The 17,733-nt window shown below is 40.1% G+C and overlaps 2 protein-coding genes across 3 annotated transcripts in view; one reads left to right on the forward strand and one right to left on the reverse strand.

Annotated features, from left to right (window-relative positions):
* The window catches only part of ELOVL2 (ELOVL fatty acid elongase 2), a 62,008-nt gene that overhangs the window by 23,135 nt on the left and 21,140 nt on the right, over positions 1-17,733 (reverse strand). The window contains exons 1-2 of one of the 2 annotated variants that reach the window (XM_061591935.1): positions 8,099-8,253; positions 4,846-4,909 (exon numbers count right to left, since the gene is read on the reverse strand). In XM_061591935.1, coding sequence (XP_061447919.1) covers positions 4,846-4,861 — 16 coding nt within the window. In that variant the 5' untranslated portion in view covers positions 4,862-4,909; positions 8,099-8,253. Of the gene's footprint in view, positions 1-4,845; positions 4,910-8,098; positions 8,254-17,733 lie in introns of those variants that run through there. The other variant, XM_061591933.1, reaches the window with a different exon arrangement.
* The window catches only part of SMIM13 (small integral membrane protein 13), a 62,674-nt gene continuing 53,695 nt past the window's right edge, over positions 8,755-17,733 (forward strand). Inside the window, exon 1 of the mRNA XM_061591962.1 lies at positions 8,755-8,773. The gene's annotated coding sequence lies outside the window, so the exon portion shown is untranslated. The remainder of the gene's footprint in view (positions 8,774-17,733) is intronic.

The following is a 17,733-nucleotide window of genomic DNA, read 5'->3' on the forward strand; positions in this document are numbered from 1 at the left end:
GTGACCAATTCCTCTTCAATCTCCCAATAAGGCTCCCCTCTAATCTTTACAACTGTCTCCTAGGATGTGCTTGTAATCCATCCATATTAGAGCTGTCAACCCATTAAATAATTATTGACTAATTATCTGCAGTGGAATGCAAACAGTGGTGATTGTGATAAAGACTGGTTGAAATGGAAATCACTGCCTTCTTACATCCTTATGCACCTCTTTACCCTAACCTTGGAACCTGAGATATATATTTTAGGACCCACCTCTCACTTGATTGTAATCTGTTTTAACTGTTTTAATACTGTATTTTTAAATTGTTCTAAACTGCCCTAAAGGTGAAGGTTGGTTAAGAAATCCAATAAACAATAATAATGTCCTTACAACAAGAGATAAGAAATTGATAACCATCAGATTTAACACCTGTGTGAAATGGTTCAGTTAGAAGTTACTCTTAGAGAACAAGAAAAAAGTTTAGAATCTGAAAAACAAAGTCTTGCCTTATTTGACCAAAGGGAGGCTCTTTTTATAGATTCTATTACAAATGGACAACTTGATGAATCACCCTTCAAGGTGGTCACATGGCAAATGTTTGATCCTTTATTTATTGGCTCAAACTACAAACATAGTCTTCACAACCTGGCTAGGTAAAGAAAAGGACCAGTTCATTTACAGTCTAAGGTATAACCTTAGACTTTCACACATCAGTCTGTATATGTTTCCCTGTAAAGTTATACATTGATCTAGATTTATCAACTAAATACTACTTTTAGTGCTTTCATCAGGTGACCTTACCTGCAGGTGTAAACTTTTAGCTGACCTGAAATGGATGCTTTTGCATAAGTTAAGTTTTTTATCACATGGGGATTTTTTAAAAAAACATGAATCATCCCTTCCAACTAACTATGCTGCATATGCCTAAAGTTTTTTCCTTCTCAGACCCTGATTAATGCCATGCATAACTACCTCCCAGAATGGCTAACTGTATGAGGCTAACAAACTATACCAGCAATCACTCTTGGCTGTCACCAGGCTACCATGTTTGCCAGTGCTGGGACTTAATTAACTACAGTGCCACAAACATCTTTTGCTGCACTTGTAAACCTGCTGTGCAATTGCTCTGGGTAAAATCATCCATAAGGAAGCATCCTTTGAAAAAAAAACCACACATTTTCTGCTATGATTTCTTAATTTGACACTAGCCTATTTATGAGTAAGAGGAGAAAACAGAACTAACAATGTTGCAAAGTGAAGTGCTGTGCTTTCAGAAAGTGTACTAAAATAGAACCCCCATGTTCAGAGGAAGTTTACCTCTCCTCAACAGATGCTAAAGACAAACAACACTGGAGGGCTACCGCTTTCAAGCCCTGCTTTTGAGCTTCTTAGGAGCATCTGAATTGCCAGTGTTAAAAACACAGTAGATGGACCTTTAATTCTGACCCAGTAATGCAGTTCTTCTCTTCTAGCTTTACACCATATTATACTATAGCCAGTGTGGATTTTTCACATTCCGCAATGTTAAATTGAAAATACCTCCCATGCCATTCTGATGCTTCCCATAAGCTCATTTCAAACCAAACCTTACAAAACTTACAATCCTGAACTCAGAAACACTTGCTTAACAACCCTGTCAATTTTCATGGCGATACACAAAACAGGCAGAGAGAATAGACAGTTCAAAGTGTAAAAAGAGAGAAAAACCTCAGAGCCCTTTTGGACTTTTTTCTCTGAGATTTCTCATAATCTGTTGAAATTCATTAAAAATCAGCCATGTTCACAGAGTACCTGTAATCCTAATACTGACCTTCCCCCATACTCTGACCTTCATCTTCTGCAGTTTAAAAGTTAAAAAAAATGCCTGTCTGATTTTTCATTATTTAAGAAATGTTGGCTGGAACCCAATGATAATGCGGGGCATGCTCAGTAAGAACCAACTGTCAGTGTCCTAAAAGCCTCACAGCTGCTGGGCTTGGCTAATCAGGGGGCCACACCCACACCAGACTTTGATTTCACTTCAGGCAGTCATGGCTTCCCCCAAAGAATCCTGGGAAGTGTAGTTTGTGAAGGGCGAGAGGAGACTCCTATTCCCCTGAGAGAATGGTTTAACAGTCAGCCACTCTGATGGAAGGCCTGTGAGAGGAATAGGGCATCTCCTAGCAACTCTCAGCACCCTTCACTAACTACACTTCCCAGGATTCTTTGAGAGAAGCCATGACTCAAAGTGACTCACATGTTACCAAATTCTTCCAAGCTACACAGCAAGTGGATTGGACTGTGAAAGACCAACCCAAATGGTGTTTGCATTTTGACAAATTTGTAGGGCAGTCCAATATCTCAGAGAGGAGGTCAGGTCTCCTGCTCCCCTGGTGCATTCACTATAGCTGCCCAATTTCCCTGCTTTTTAACGTTTGATAGAAATATTTGTGAGCTATAGGTACATTCTTAAACCGCAAGGTTTTTTGCCTATTAGTGAATTCTGTTTAAGCATTTGTCTAAAAAACAGCAAGAACATGGATTTCTCAAAAGTCAACATGCACAATGTTCTCTCTGTCCTTGACTAGTCAATAGCTAGCATGGCTGAATATGTAATCATTTCTCTTTCCACAGTTGAATCCTGATGGTTCTACTAAATATGTTCTGGATAATTTTGATAGCTTTCCTTTTTGTTGTAGTCCACAAAGCAAAGGTTTTCACAATTATATCCCCCTGTGACCAGATACAGGCTATTTATATCAGCTTCCTTTCACTGGAAACTGGTTTCTCTCCATCAAGCAAGTTTTCCTTTCAAATGGGCATTCATTTGACTAAAGTACCTTTAGAGGACCCTTGAGAGCTATTATATTTACCAAGTGGCTTTTATTAGCAATCACTCCGGCTGTGTTTCTGGACATAATTTGTTTTTTTTAAAGCACTGAAATTTTGGAGAGAAAAAGTACCTCTGTATTTAATGTAAGGGTCAGTTTTCAAATCTTTAATTGAAATATTCACATTGCAAAATCAGAGTTGTTGTTTTGTTTTGTTTTTAAAAAGCCAGTGTGAAGATGTGAAGGCCTGGGAAAAAACGGGAAAAATGGGGGGGGGACAGTTTCCTCTGTTTTTCCCCATTTTTCCAGGGGGGACAGGATGGGTTTTTTTTAAAAAAGGGAGAAACTTTTTTTCAACTTTTCAATTTTTTTCGCTTCACATCTCTGGTTTCTAGCCCTTATGCTTGAAAGTGTGTGGAGTGACATGAAAGGGGATTCCCGGGGAGTAATTAGATGAGATATCCTCTTACATATTCAACTGGTAGTTCTCCAAAGGGTTGTCAGGACCAACTATATATTCTTTTTGTTTTAAAAGCATTTATCTCCCAGTTTTCCCACCCTCCCCCCACAAAAATTAGTGTGATCCTCCAGCAGAACTGGTGCTGATTTCATCAGTTCTTTCCTTTTTTCTCTTATATGTGATCATGTTAAAGAGACGTCAGGGCATATCTTTACAATTAAAATATAGGGCTACTGAACTGAAGAAAGATTTATACTTGGGTCAGTGGCTCGGATATAAGAGGTTTGCACAGTGTGTGTGATATATTTAATGACAAAATTGCTGCTAGATGGACTATAATGGGATAGGATGGAGGTAGAGAATAAACGTACTGATTTTGGTATTCTCAGGCTGGAACCTGAAACACACTTGATAGAGAGTAAGTCCACTGAATTCAAAAGCACCTATTTCTGAGTAAATAGGTTTTAGATTACCCTGTCGGTCCTGGAGTGCCCAAACATATATAAGTATAGAAACAAGATAAAACTGGTGTGGCACAGTGATTGAGAAAATGACCCGAGAAAAAATCTGTTGGAAGGCCAGATTGGCCCCTCAGCAGGAGCCCAGTGTGCACACTTATATATTATCATCTAGAAACGGCAATTCCACCTTAAGCTGACAGATATCAAATTCCTCTTCCTGATTCCCACCCCATCCACATGTTTTTCACTGTCTGGAGTATATCTAAGGAAAGGAAATATATGGGACCTGGGGAACACACAGAAGAGGGAAGAGAGAGTCCGCAGGTAAAGATCTACTGATCTCTGTCTAAGTAGAATTGGAAGAGACTGAGGCATTTCACCACGCACACAATTAACTCTTCTTTTTAAAAAATCTATGCCAAGAGAACACTTGCAGCACAAGATGCAAAGAAATGGAGCAAGGAGTTATCATGTGTAAATGCAATTTTATCAAATTTCATACTATATTATTATACTACTATTATATATAATAATATATATTGTTACTATTACTACTATTATATATAATAATATATATATTACTACTCAGCACTGTTGAGGTTAAAAGGAATAGGTGATACCATGACAGCTTTCAAAAGAACATGACATTTCAGATTTGAAGGATTTCTCAGGCTCTCCAAAATTTTCTAACAGTTACTATACAAGGTTGGAAATACAGAAAGCTGCCTTTACTGAGTGAGACTATGCCATCTAGCTCAGTATTGTCTGCACCAGAGACAGGCAATGTGGTGCTGTCCAGATGATGTTAAACTTCAACTTCCATTTGCCCTAGCCAGCATGGCCAGTGGTCAGGGAAGATGGGAGTTGTAGTCCAGCATTTGGAGGTCACCACATTAGAGGCTACCCCTTAGTTCTATGCTGACTGGCAGTAGCTCTCAGGGTTTCAGACAAGGGCCTTTCGCAGCCCTGCCTGAGGATGCCAAGGACTGAACCTGGAAATTTCTGCATTTAAAGCAGGTGCTCTATGGCCTTTCTCACATATCACATTCACAGCCATACAGATTTTAGCTAAACTTATATGAAGACACTGGAGGGGAGAGAGGTCTGATAGCGCTAGGGAAAACACACCTACCTCTAGCTCCAAACATATAGTCCACAAACTCATTTACTTCCTGGTCAAAAGCCTTGAGATGCTCCTAAAAGAAAGCAGAAGAAAACAGGTCAGATTTGTTAAGTCATCAGTTACCCATACGTACATTGATGATGACAGCTAAATTGACCTCCATGTAGAGAAGCAGCATATGTATGGTTACCTAGAACTGGAGACAAATGGGAAAGTTGGTGTTCCTGACCTGCTTTGTGTGGTTCCAAGAAACATCTGGTTGGCCACTGTTGGAAAAACAGTGCCAGACAAGATGGATCCTTCAGCTGATCCAAGAGGGCTCTTCTTCATATGGGCTTAATCGGGGTATAGTCATCCAGGGTCATGGGGAATGGTAGACCTCTTACTTTTTTGGGTGCAGGGTCCCAAGCAGGATCCATATGTACAAGCCAATTAGCATGAAAGGGGAGCATATTAGCCCCTGAGAAGAGTCTTCTCATTTATCAAACAACAAGTGTCCTTGTCCTTTCATGCTCACTGGAGCCAATCAGAGTGAAAGGCGGTGAGTCAATCACTCAGAAGACTCTTCTCAGTAGCTTACATAAACCTCCCCTTTCATGCTGACTGGCTCCTAGGGTAAATGAAAAGTGAGCTTAATAGCAAAGCACCTTCGTCTCCCAAATCCTAGTCCCACACTTGGTTTCATTTCAGAATTCTTAAAATCAAAATGTTTCTGGCACCGTTTAGCTCCCAGATAGAAAGATTGAGCGTGGGGAAACTTATGCTTGAAGATCTGCACTGGTTACCAGTTGTTTACCGAGCCCAATTCAAGGTGTTGGTGTTAACCTTTAAAGCCCTACACGGTTTCAGTCCAGTGTATCTAAAGGAGCACCTCCAGCATCACCAAGTATGCCGCCTGACGAGATCAGCCTCTCAAGACCTTCTCTCGGTCCCACCAGTTAAAACAGCTAGACTGGTGCGGACCAGAGAGAGGGCATTCTCGGTTGTGGCCCCCACCCTCTGGAACTCTCTGCCATGTGACCTACGCCATGTCCCCTCCTTGGTAGGCTTCCTCCAAGGACTAAAAACATGGCTCTTTCAGCGGGCATACAGAATCCCTGGTTAATTTTAATTCTACAGTGTACAGATGTGGGTAAATTGAATATGTTATAATTGTATTTATATGTGTATTTTAAATTTTAATTATGTACGCCACCTAGAGTGGCTGTTCATTCAGCCAGATAGGCGGCCTAAAAATAAAATTTTATTATTATTATTATTATGCACATAGGAGTTTTAGTCTAGTTCTATAATTCTGTAATTGCAGAAGAGACTGAATCCTGGGGACGTGGCTGTGAGGGGGCGTGGTGTGACTATCATAAAAGGACCCTGCACTTCTGAATTTGCCGCTACCCTATTGGGTTTAATGCAAACATAAGAATGGGGAAAAGAGTCTTGTGGACTTTAAAGACTAACACATTTATTATGACATAAACTTTCGGTCTAGAATCCACTTAATGTTATGCATGTTGTCCTTAGTTAACAGGTATATGTGGGTCCATTGGTATAGGGGGAGGAACTGTAAACAGTGAGGTTGTGGCAAAGAAATGCAAAATATACTATTTGTGACAATTAAATTAAAGCTCCAATGTTTGCAAAATAAGCACTGTGACCACAAAAGTAGTAATTGGTGGTATCACAATAATCTTAGCATTACTAAGTAAATTAATAGAAAACCATTTTCTCTATCCAAGCCCAAATGAATAGAACCAAATTTAGCTTTAAGTGCTTTTAACACATGCATAAGTGCTAATTCAGCTATTTCATGCTGAAGTCTCCCTTTGAAATTCTTTTGCAGGAGAATGGCAACTTTCAAGTGAGCATAAAAATATCTGGGGAGCTTGAAATGTTCTTCTAGTGGTTTCAAAAAGCTGCCTTTTCTGATGTCAGATATGATTGGCAGATATTCTTTTCTGTAAGAGTGCCTCATGGTACCTGACAACAACAGTCCTTAACAGCCTAACACTATGGACTGTCTGAATAGGCAAATAAGAATATAGGCTCAGATGTGTGTTCTGCTGTGGCAACTGAAAGTTACAACTGGTTGGTAACAGGAGCTAACCCAGGACATTGCATCAATGTCATATTGATACTTCAAACCAGATTAGCCAATGTGCTGCTGCAGTGATTTGCAAAATAATTATGCAACACAAAAATGGACCTAGAATAGACAGAGCAGGAGAAGATGGGGGCAAAGCTGAAGAGGATTTCCTATCACATCATCTGACAGGCCCTTCTGCTTCTAGTCCAGGAGCATATGTAGAAAAATCATGCCCTGTGGCAGAATTAGTGAAAAGAAAGTGCGGTTGGTTTTATTTGATCAGAAACTACCTGTAGGCACCTAATTTCCATGGTGTAATTCTACAGTGTGTGGTGTATAGTTTTGATGACATCATCAAGATGGCCATCATCAAAGTTCACAGAATCATCAATATCTTCATAACTAGTTGATGGGTTTTAATTTTTAAGGTCTCAATTTAAAGGTAACCCAGAGAGCTACAAACTAATAAGTGTAACCCCAAAGTCAATGATTTTCACTGTACCTTTGTTATTATATCCACAATTCTTGATTTGTAAGCATATGCTGTAGTGTCATATTGATTGTGTTGTAATGTTTTCTGTGTATGTTTCAGGAAAACAAATATAATTGAACTATGGATGGAGTTGTGCAGATTGATCAGCCTTCACCATCCAAATGTAAACATGTGACTGGTATATTTATTTATTTATTTATTATTTCATTTATATCCCACCCTTCCTCCCAGCAGGAGCCCAGGGCATTAGGTTCCAGTCATTGCTGCTAAAGGTGACTTAACCAGGTTTTCAGTAAGAGGGCATTTACTTTTTCGCACAGGGGCACTGGGTGTTGCTTAACATTCTTTAATAAATAAATGAAATAAGTATCAAAATTTTGTGTTATTTGTTCACTCAGGTTCCCTTTTCAGACAGGGGGCAAATACTTTTTTATGGCACTGTATCACTAGAAAGGGAGGGGGGGAGGCCCCAAGATGCTGGTAAAGAAGAATTGCTTATTGAAGGATTCCAAATGGATTTATTAAAAAGAGGAACAGAGCCCAACGCATTTCGGCCACATAGGGATTGGCCGTCAGGGGCTAAACATTAAAACAGACAGAGATACATTCAGTGATTCATTCACATCAACTCATATAGTACAATGTAATACCAAATGGCATCTGGGGGGAAAACAGACATACTCACATACCGAATATAAAGTGTGTCTCTGGAATCGTATTGTAGGCAAAATATACAATTAGTACAAATAGTATTTATGCCAATTCTATGCAATGTAAGATTAACCATGTAGCAGCTATAGCTGAAAGCCTGGAATTATATACACTCATTCAATTGCCTGTTAGCTCTGGGACAGAGGAAACGACCACAGCTGTGTCTAAGGGATCGTCAGTAAAGTGTAAGATTCATAAAAGAGGAAGAAACTCCAACTCTTCATTTAACCCATTGGGGATAAGCGTTTTAAGTTCTAAGATCCACGCCAGTTCTCTTCTCAATACAGTCTGAGTACCCTGCACACCTTTTTCTAGTACCCAGAAATTGAAATCTGTTAAAGAATGTCCACATCTGACAAAATGCTCGACCAGGGGAGATCCTGATTGGCTGTTTCTTATGTTGCTAACATATTCACCTACACGCTTTTTGAGGACTCTACTTGTCTGACCTACATACATCTTGGGACAGCTGCATTGAATGATGTAAACGACATTGGATGTATTACATGTGGAAAAGTGTTTCAGAGTATATTGTTTCTGATTAATAGGGTTGGTAAATCCTATCTTTTTCTGCGTGTACTTGCAGTAGACACAATGGCCACAAGGGTGGTGCCCCATGGAGGCATTTGTGCCTACTACAGCCCTGGGATGATGTGAGTTTTCTCTGAATTTACTCTGTTCTGTAGCTTGTTACTGATGTGGTCAAAAGTCAAGTTGCACTGCAATCGTTCAGAAGCTGTTTTTGGTGTAAGTTTTAAAAGGTCTGAATGTTTTTTGTGTAAGGCTTTCCTATAGTTGTCCTCTATTATCTTTTGTGGGTAGCCCCTCTCTGATAGATTCTTCTTCAGGATCAAAGGTTGATGTCTAAAGTCCCTGTTAGAAGTGCAGTTTCGTTTCACTCTAAGGAACTGACTGTAGGGTAGGTTTTGTCTTAATGTCCTAGGATGTGAACTATCATATCTTAAATACGTATTCCTGTCAGTGGGTTTTTTGTATAATGATGTACACAGATGGACTCATTGTTTAATAATTCTAAGATCTAAAAGGTTGATTTCAACTGGACTGAAATCCGAATCAAACTGGATTTGGCCGTTCTTACCATTGACCCATACAAAAATTTCTTGTAGACGATCAACCCCACCTCTCCAGATAAGGAAAACATCATCTATGTATTGTAACCAGCATATACGTTGTTCAGAAAAAGGGCTGGAAGGGGTAGTGAGCTCTTTCTCAAAGTGTTCCATGTATAGATTGGCCACTTCTGGGGCCATGGGGCACCCCATGGCTACCCCTTTAATTTGCCAATAAAAAGAGTTTCCAAATTTGAAGTAGTTCTTGCACATCGCTATCTCTGCTAAAGAGCAGAGAAAATGGGTCGCGGGTTGTCTAAATGTCCTTCTGTCCAATGTGTGTCGAATGACGTCTATGGCTTGTTCTTGTGGTATATTGGTGTATAAGGATCGCACATCTATGGTGACCAAAATATCCTGAGGCTCTACATGAATAGCCTGTGTCTTATTAATGAAGTCAGTGGAGTCTCATATATATGATGGAATAGATGGTATGAAAGGCTTCAAATAATGGTCCACAAACTGCGATAATGGTTCTAGGATGGAATTGCAGCCCGAGACTATGGGTCTTCCTGGAGGAGGTATAATACCTTTATGGATCTTAGGCAAGGTGTAAAAAAACGGTGTCCTGGGATTTTGAGTATGCAAAACTTTTTGCTCCTCCACAGTTATGTAACCCAAATTAAAGCCTTCCTCAAGAGCGATAAGGATTTCATGTGCAAACCAGCCAAAGGGTCATTAGGACATATTTGGTATGCTGTGGTGTCAGACAGTTGTGAGGAAATTTCATCTTTGTCATCCTGAGTGTTCTGAATGACTATGGCACCCCCTTTATCGGCTTGTTTGATGGTGATGGAGGTATCACCTGATAATTGTCTTAAAACGTGATTTTCTTCCTTACTCAAGTTGTGCCATGGGTCTTGTGGTGAAGTTTCCATTCTTTCTAGATCTTGTGAAATAAGTCTTTCAAAAGTAATTATCGAGGGATCTGTGGGCGCTGGAGGCATGAACCTCGACTGTGTTTCAAACTTGCTGTCAGTTCCACAGGTTTAGACATGGTCCCCCCAAAGTAGTGCCACAATTTAATTCTCCTGAAAAAGCAGAAGAGGTCTAATCTAACTTGGACGGGATCGTGCTGAGCGGTGGGTGCAAATGAAAGTCCTTTTTCCAGTACGTGTGTTTCTAAAGCACTTAAATGTCTCTTAGAAAGGTTGATAACTAGCATTTTTTCCGAAGACGGTAAGGGGGGGGACTTGTTGTTCTTGAAACGTTTCAGATTGTTCTCGTGAGGTGTGGTCCTTCTGTATTTGCCTCTGTCTTCCAAAAAAGTAGGCATGTTGTAGTTAGAGCTGTCGGCATCACTGCTGTCTGTGGTGGTAGTGTCCCAATCTGTGTAAGATCTGTTTGAAGTTTCATGTGTGGAGAAAGTGACCCTCTTTTGTTGCTTATATAACCAAGGGTATACTCTGTGGTTCTTGTACTCATTGTCATCTCTCATGAATTTCTTGTATTTGAATGTCTTTACTTCCTCATAAAATCTTTTTAGTTCTGTATCTAGCGAGGATAGTTTTTGATCTATATTTGGGGCGTTCTGTTTCTTGTATTTGTCTATTGTTTCATTAAGAGATAGTTTTAGCTCAGAATTGATTTGAGAAGAGGTGTCCACTAATAGGATCATAAGGTCTTGAGAACATTTATTAAGAATGGCACACCATTTGTTCATAAACTCCTCATCATCTTGAAACATACCAGGCACTTTAAGGATCCTTAAACCCCTCGGTATGCGTTGGACGCGACAATACTCTAACAAGGATGAAGCGTGTAGTTTGCTTCTTATCATGTTCTTGTGCTGCTTAATGATATCTTCTCAATCTATGTTTTGGTCCCCATTATGCTCTGCGAAAATAGATGGTTGTAACAACAGTTGGTCCAGGTGTTCTTTGGAGTAACTATAAACATTTTCCCAGGCCATGGAAACCACAAGGCAGACGACTAAAGGCAGCAAAAGTGGATGGCATCCAAAACAATGGAAGGGAGGGGGAGAAGGCCCCAAGATGCTGGTGAAGAAGAATTGCTTATTGAAGGATTCCAAATGGATTTATTAAAAAGAGGAATAGAGCCCAAAGTGTTTCGGCCACATAGGGATTGCCCTTCGTCAGGGGCTAAAAATTAAAACATACAGAGATACATTCAGTGATTCATTCACATCAACTCATATAGTACAATGTAATACCAAATGGCATCTGGGGGGGAAAACCAGACATAATACTCGCATACCGAATATGGAGAATTATATTTTTGTATGTTTGTTGGTGTTCTTCTTACTTTGCTTCTTTCCTGTGTTACTAATGTTTCTACAGAGAATCTAAAGCAGAAAATTTTATTTCTCTCATTATTCATCCTAGAAATCTGTGTCAAATTTATTTTTATTAATTTCAAAGTCTTTTTATTGGTCAATGTCATATGATGGTGAAGACAGCCTTTTGTGTTTCAAATTGGAGGTTATGTTCTATTTCTATTTTGGGTGCGTTAACAGTTGAATCTGAAACTGCAGTTTGATGTAAAATCAGACTGGTTACAATAGGTTGCTACTTCAGCAATGCCTCTAGCGGTTGGAACAAAGAGGATGCATGTTTTCAATCTGCTATGTTTAAACCACTTTATTTAAGGCAAGGTGTTCATGATCAATTAAAAACATAGAGTATACCTAGAATTTTGCTAGAATATATTTCACTTCCCACTGTTTTATCTGTGCAAATTGAGACACTTCTGAGGTCCACTGGAGACTATTCTGCAGAAGTCAGTGCCATTATTCCACAATTATGTTTGAAGTTTTTTAGTGTAAATTTTGCAAAGTGTTGCTGTACTTCACATATTCATAGAAATAAAAGCAAAAGAAAATGATTTCCTATAGGAAACTTCACTAAAATTGCAAAGTAAATCAGACATATTTAAAGTGACCATCTGAACTATATCAACTGTCTTAATAATGTTGCTTCCTCCCGGCTAAAACAAGATCAGCACAGCACATGTCTTCTTTCTATTATTTGGACTGATTGCAGGTGTTGCCACCACTCACCATATGATCAGAGGCACATGTTACCAAATTCTTCCAAGCTACACAGCAAGTGGATTGGAGTGTGAAAGACCAACCCAAATGGTGTTTGCATTTTGACAAATTTGTAGGGCAGTCCAATATCTCAGAGAGGAGGTCAGGTGTCCTGCACCCCTGATGCATTCACTATAGCTGCCCAATTTCCCTGCTTTTTAAAGTTGGATAGAAATATCTGTGGGCTATAGGTACATTCTTAAACTGCAAGGGTTTTTTGCCTATTAGTGAATTTCCCTGCTTTTTAATCCGGGAGGTAAGAAATGGGATCCTGTGCAAGTTTGCTGAGAAAGGATTGCTCATTTGCATGCTTATTGAGTTCAGTGGGATTTACTCCCCTGCAATCATGCTTAGAATAGGTGAAACTGACCAGAGGGGATGGGGAAGGGAGGAGGAGGAAGATGGAGGGGTGGAAAGGCAGAGGAGAGGACTGGGATGGAAGCAGGGAGGAGGGGGAGGGGAGGATAGATGTGATCATTTGCATGTTTATTGAGTTCAGTGGGATTTACTCCCATGCAATCATGCTTAGGATAGGTAAAACTGACCGGGGGGGAAGGATGGAGGGCTGAAGTGGGCAGGGGAGGAGGAAGGAGGAAGAGGGGAGGGGAGGAGAGAGAGGAAAGGAGAAGGAGGGGAAAGGCAGGTCTGATCATTTGCATGATTATTTTCAATGGAATTTACTCCTATGCAATCATGATTAGGATAGGTAAAACTAACCATGTGGGAGGGGGAGAGGGAGGGGGGAGGGGAAGGAGCATATTGGAGGGGGGCAAAGGAAGGGGGAGGGGAGGGCAGGATTGATCCTTTGCATCCTATAGAGTTCAATGGCATTTACTTCTGTGCAATCCATGGGGAAGAGGAAGGGGAAGGATGGGATTGGGAGGGGAGGGGGAGGGGCAAAGGAAGGGGGAAGGAAGGGGAAAGAGGGAGGGGATAGGAGGGAGAAGGGAGGGTAGGTTTGGTTATTTGCATACTTTTTGAGTTCAGTGGGATTTATTTCTGTGCAATCATGTTTGAAAATGGAAATGGACTGCCTTCAAGTCGACCGGTCTTATGGCGACCCTTTGAATAGGGTTTTCATGGTAAATGGTATTCAGATGTGGTTTTACCATTGCCTTCCTCTGAGGCTGAGAGGCAGTGACTGGCCCAAGGTCACCCAGTGAGCTTCATGGCTGTGTGGAGATTTGAACCCTGGTCTTCCAGGTCGTAGTCCAACACTGAGCTGGGGGAGGGGCAGGGAGGGGGAGGGGAGGAGATTGGGTGGGTGGGCACTGCACAGTAGGGAAGCCCCTTTCCTTTCTTAAAGGAAAACATTGTGAACAGTATCATTGCTTTTCAGCATTTCCTCCACCTTTTGCTGGTCATGGACCAAAATAAATTTATTCATTCATTCATTCCTCCACCTTTTTATTCTACAGCAGACACATGTAGCCTCCCACTAGGGTTGCCAGTTCAGGGCCTGAGACTGATCCTGTATTTTTAGGAGAAGAGAATGTCAGCTAAGTGTAGGTGTTCTTGAAACACTGCAATGGGAAAAACCACAAGGTGGAATTCTCCCTTCCCCCTGCACAACTTTTAAAGATACATAAGACCTCTTGGAGGCTGGGCCTGGCAACCAAGAGGTCTTCTGTATCTTTAAAAGTTGTGCAGGGGCAAGGGAGAATTCCACCTTGTGGTTTTTCCCATTACAATGTTGCAATAACACCTGCATTTGGCTGACTTTCTCTTCTCTTAAAATACAAGATCAGTCTCAGGTCCTGAACCTGGCAACCCTACCTCCCACCCAAATTTAAAACAAAGCTGTCCCTGGCCACATCCACACCAGGCCTCTATTACACTTTGGACAATCATTATTTATTTATTTATTGTATTTATATACTGCCCCATAGCTGAAGCTCTCTGGGCAGTTTACAATAACTAAAAACATTAAAACCAAATAAACAAATTTAAAAACACATCTTTTAAAAAGTTAAAACACAATTTAAAACAATTTCTAATGGCTTCTCTCAAAGAATCCTGGGAAGTGTAGTTAGTGAAGGGTGCTGAGAGTTGCTAGGAGACACCCTGTTCCCCTCACAGACCTTACATCAGAGTGCCTGACTGTTAAACCATTCTCTCAGGGGAATAGAAGTCTCCTCTCAGCACCCTTCACAAACTACACTTCCCAGGATTCTTTAAGGGAAGCCATGACTGTCTCAAGTGAAATCAAAGTCTGGTGTGGGTGTGGCCTCCTGATTAGCCAAGCCCAGCAGCTGTGAGGTGTTTAGAACACTGACCGTTGATTTTTACTGAGCATGCCCCGTGTTATCATTTGCTTCACGCCAACATTCCTTAAATTAATTAAAAATCAGACAGGCATTTTTTTTAACTTTTAAACTGCAGAAGATGAAGGTCAGAGTATGGGGGAAGGTCAGTAGGATTACAGGTACTCTGTGAACATGGCTGATTTTTAATGAATTTCAACAGATTATGAGAACTCTGGCAGAAAAAAGTCCAAAAGGGCTCTGGAATTTTTTTCTCTTTTTAGATTTTGAACTCTCTATTCTCTCTGACTGTTTTGTGTATCACCATGAAAATTGAGAGGGTTGTTAAGCAAGCGTTTCTGAGTCCAGGACTGTAAGTTTGGTAATGTTTTATTTTGAAATGAGCTTATGGGAAGCATCAGAATGGCATGGAGGGTATTTTCAATTTAACATTGCGGAATGTGAAAAATCCACGCTGGCTATAGTATACAGCCACTCTTGTGGCTGTATAATATTTTGTTCAGGTCTGCATGGCTTACAATGCATGGCTTATAATGCATGACTTACCAAAGTACAAAAGCTGCTTAAATTTATGATTAGGTGATATAAGTGGTGTTTACACAAAATAGGCATAGTGTCATTTTATTAAAATTCATTCTAGTATTGGTGGACAAATCTATGCAAGCACCCTAGGCTGAATTTGAATGAGTATGAGTGACATGTTGATTCATTGTTATTGCTGGATGAAGGTTAAGAAATGCAAAAGGAGAACTGATTGGGAAGGGGAAAAAACCTTCTACATCTAAGTGTCTTTCCTATCAGTTGCTGTTTTCATTCATTGTACTCAAATGTTTAGGCCATCATTCTTATACCTGAGATATCATCTGTCTCCTCATGTACATTAAGATATTTCCTGGAAAACTTCTTGTGGGTGGCTCTCACCACATGAAATGAAGTGTCTGAACTGAAGTGAGGAGAGGGTCTTCTTGGTGGTGGTGCCTCAGTTGTGGAACACACTCCACAGAGAAATTGTCCTGGCACCTGGCTTATTATCTTTTAGTGCCAGGCACAGTCCTTTATATTTTCCTGTTTTTTAATGTATTAATTTAATCTCTGGCAGTTTTGTAGTACTTTTATGATTTTCTGTTGTTTTAGTTTATGGAGAATGTTTAAATGAATTAATTCTTGTAAACTGCTCTGGGAATGTGAAGGGCAGTAAAAAAATACCTTTTAAAATAAATAAATTATATGGGATAGGGTTGCCACTTGCTCATTGTTTAAAATCATTCCTATTTCAGAATTTTTGCCTATAATTAGCATAGAACTTATTATGGGCACTGTTTGTCCATGTTTGTGTATGATGGATGAACTGTTGTATCCAAACAAACGTTTCTTTTAGCTCCAATAACATCTATAGGATATTTGCTGGAAAAACAGCAAGTATGCTTCAAAAACATGTAATAAGGTTAGTTTTTCTGTGGAAATACAATGCCTACTGTTATTTTCTGATATGTTTGAAAACTGACAAATTGTTTTTTCATGCCCATTTTTAAAAGTTGTTTTGTTGGATGCTTTGGAAATATAATGACAATTAGACATTTGGCCTTCAACTTTATTTTTAATAATAATTACTAACTGTATGATGTGACCAGATCATATAACATTGGTTCACACATGCACACTTGCTTGCATGTGTGAATAGACCATCACAGATCTTATAAAATACCACATATAGAATTTTCTTGTCATCCAATGTCACTTCAAATGTAATACTTTCAGATGGAGTCAGTTCATACATTAAACTTCAGCTGCATAAAGTGTTGAGTAATCAAATAATGGGAAATCAAGCAATAGACATGCACTTATGAATACGACTGTAGTATTCACAAGAAGACCTCTGATATTTTGGTTCAGTGATAGAGTGGCTAAATTTTCGATAACTTGCAAAGTTAAAAGTGCAAACAATTTGGAAATCGAGACAAAAAACCCAACTTCTACTATTCTACAAGGTCATTTTACTGAGCTCCTTCTCTAATCAGTCATTCAGAAAATGCGCTTTTCTTGTTCATCCTGAATAAGAGTTGGAATTCCAACATACTAGCCGCATAATGGACTCATGTCATTCATGTTGCCGGACTGATCTGCATGACTGATACACATAAACTGCAATTTACCTAAAAACATCCTGATGTAACCATACATAAAGCGAGGCTTGGGTTTGACTCTTCCCTACCCATTATTTCAGTCTCATTGTCTGCTCTCTTCCCATCTGCTATAATGAAAAGAGCTCCAGGTCTGCCACACAGCAGATGGGCTGGGGAATGAACTGGTCTGAGAAGCTGCAGCTGCCTTCTCTCCTGGTGCATAAGGAAATATTAAGACCCAATTGCAAATTTCAGGATTAGCTTGCAACTTGGCAACCTTACAAGCTGATACTTCAGCTTAACAACCTTCATCTCTGCTGGTGAAGTAGGCTGTGTTTTTAGGGTTAGAGACTTTGATGCTGCGTCCAGCAATATTCTATACTAGTGAAAATCCTCCAAAGAATTCCCTACTCCATCTATAGCAGCTTTCAGACAGTATAAAGCATGAATCTTAGCATAGGTGGGGTTCAGGGAGATATATCCTCCATTCTGGAATACTCCGGTCTCTTCATTGTGTATAAATGTGTATAAAATTATGCATGGCATTGAGAAAGTGGATAGAGAAAAGTTTTTCTCCCTCTCTCATAATACTAGAACTCGTGGACATTCAAAGAAGCTGAATGTTGGAAGATTCAGGACAGACAAAAGGAAGTACTTCTTTACTCAGCGCATAGTTAAACTATGGAATTTGCTCCCACAAGACGTAGTAATGGCCACCAGCTTGGATGGCTTTAAAAGAAGATTAGACAAATTCATGGAGGACAGGGCTATCAATGGCTACTAGCCAGTTGGCTGTGCTCTGCCACCCTAGTCAGAGGCAGCATGCTTCTGAAAACCAGTTGCCGGAAGCCCCAGGAGGGGAGAGTGTTCTTCCACTCAGGTCCTGCTTGTGGGCTTCCCCCAGGCACCTGGTTGGCCACTGTGAGAACAGGATGCTGGCCTAGATGAGCCACTGGCCTGATCCAGCAGGCTCTTCTTATGTTCTTATGTTCATCAATTTCATCAATGCCATTTAAGTAGATATGATTCCAGTCTGTATCTGTATTG

Source organism: Rhineura floridana, chromosome 1 (assembly GCF_030035675.1).
Source record: "Rhineura floridana isolate rRhiFlo1 chromosome 1, rRhiFlo1.hap2, whole genome shotgun sequence".
NCBI classification, from domain to species: Eukaryota; Metazoa; Chordata; class Lepidosauria; order Squamata; family Rhineuridae; genus Rhineura; species Rhineura floridana.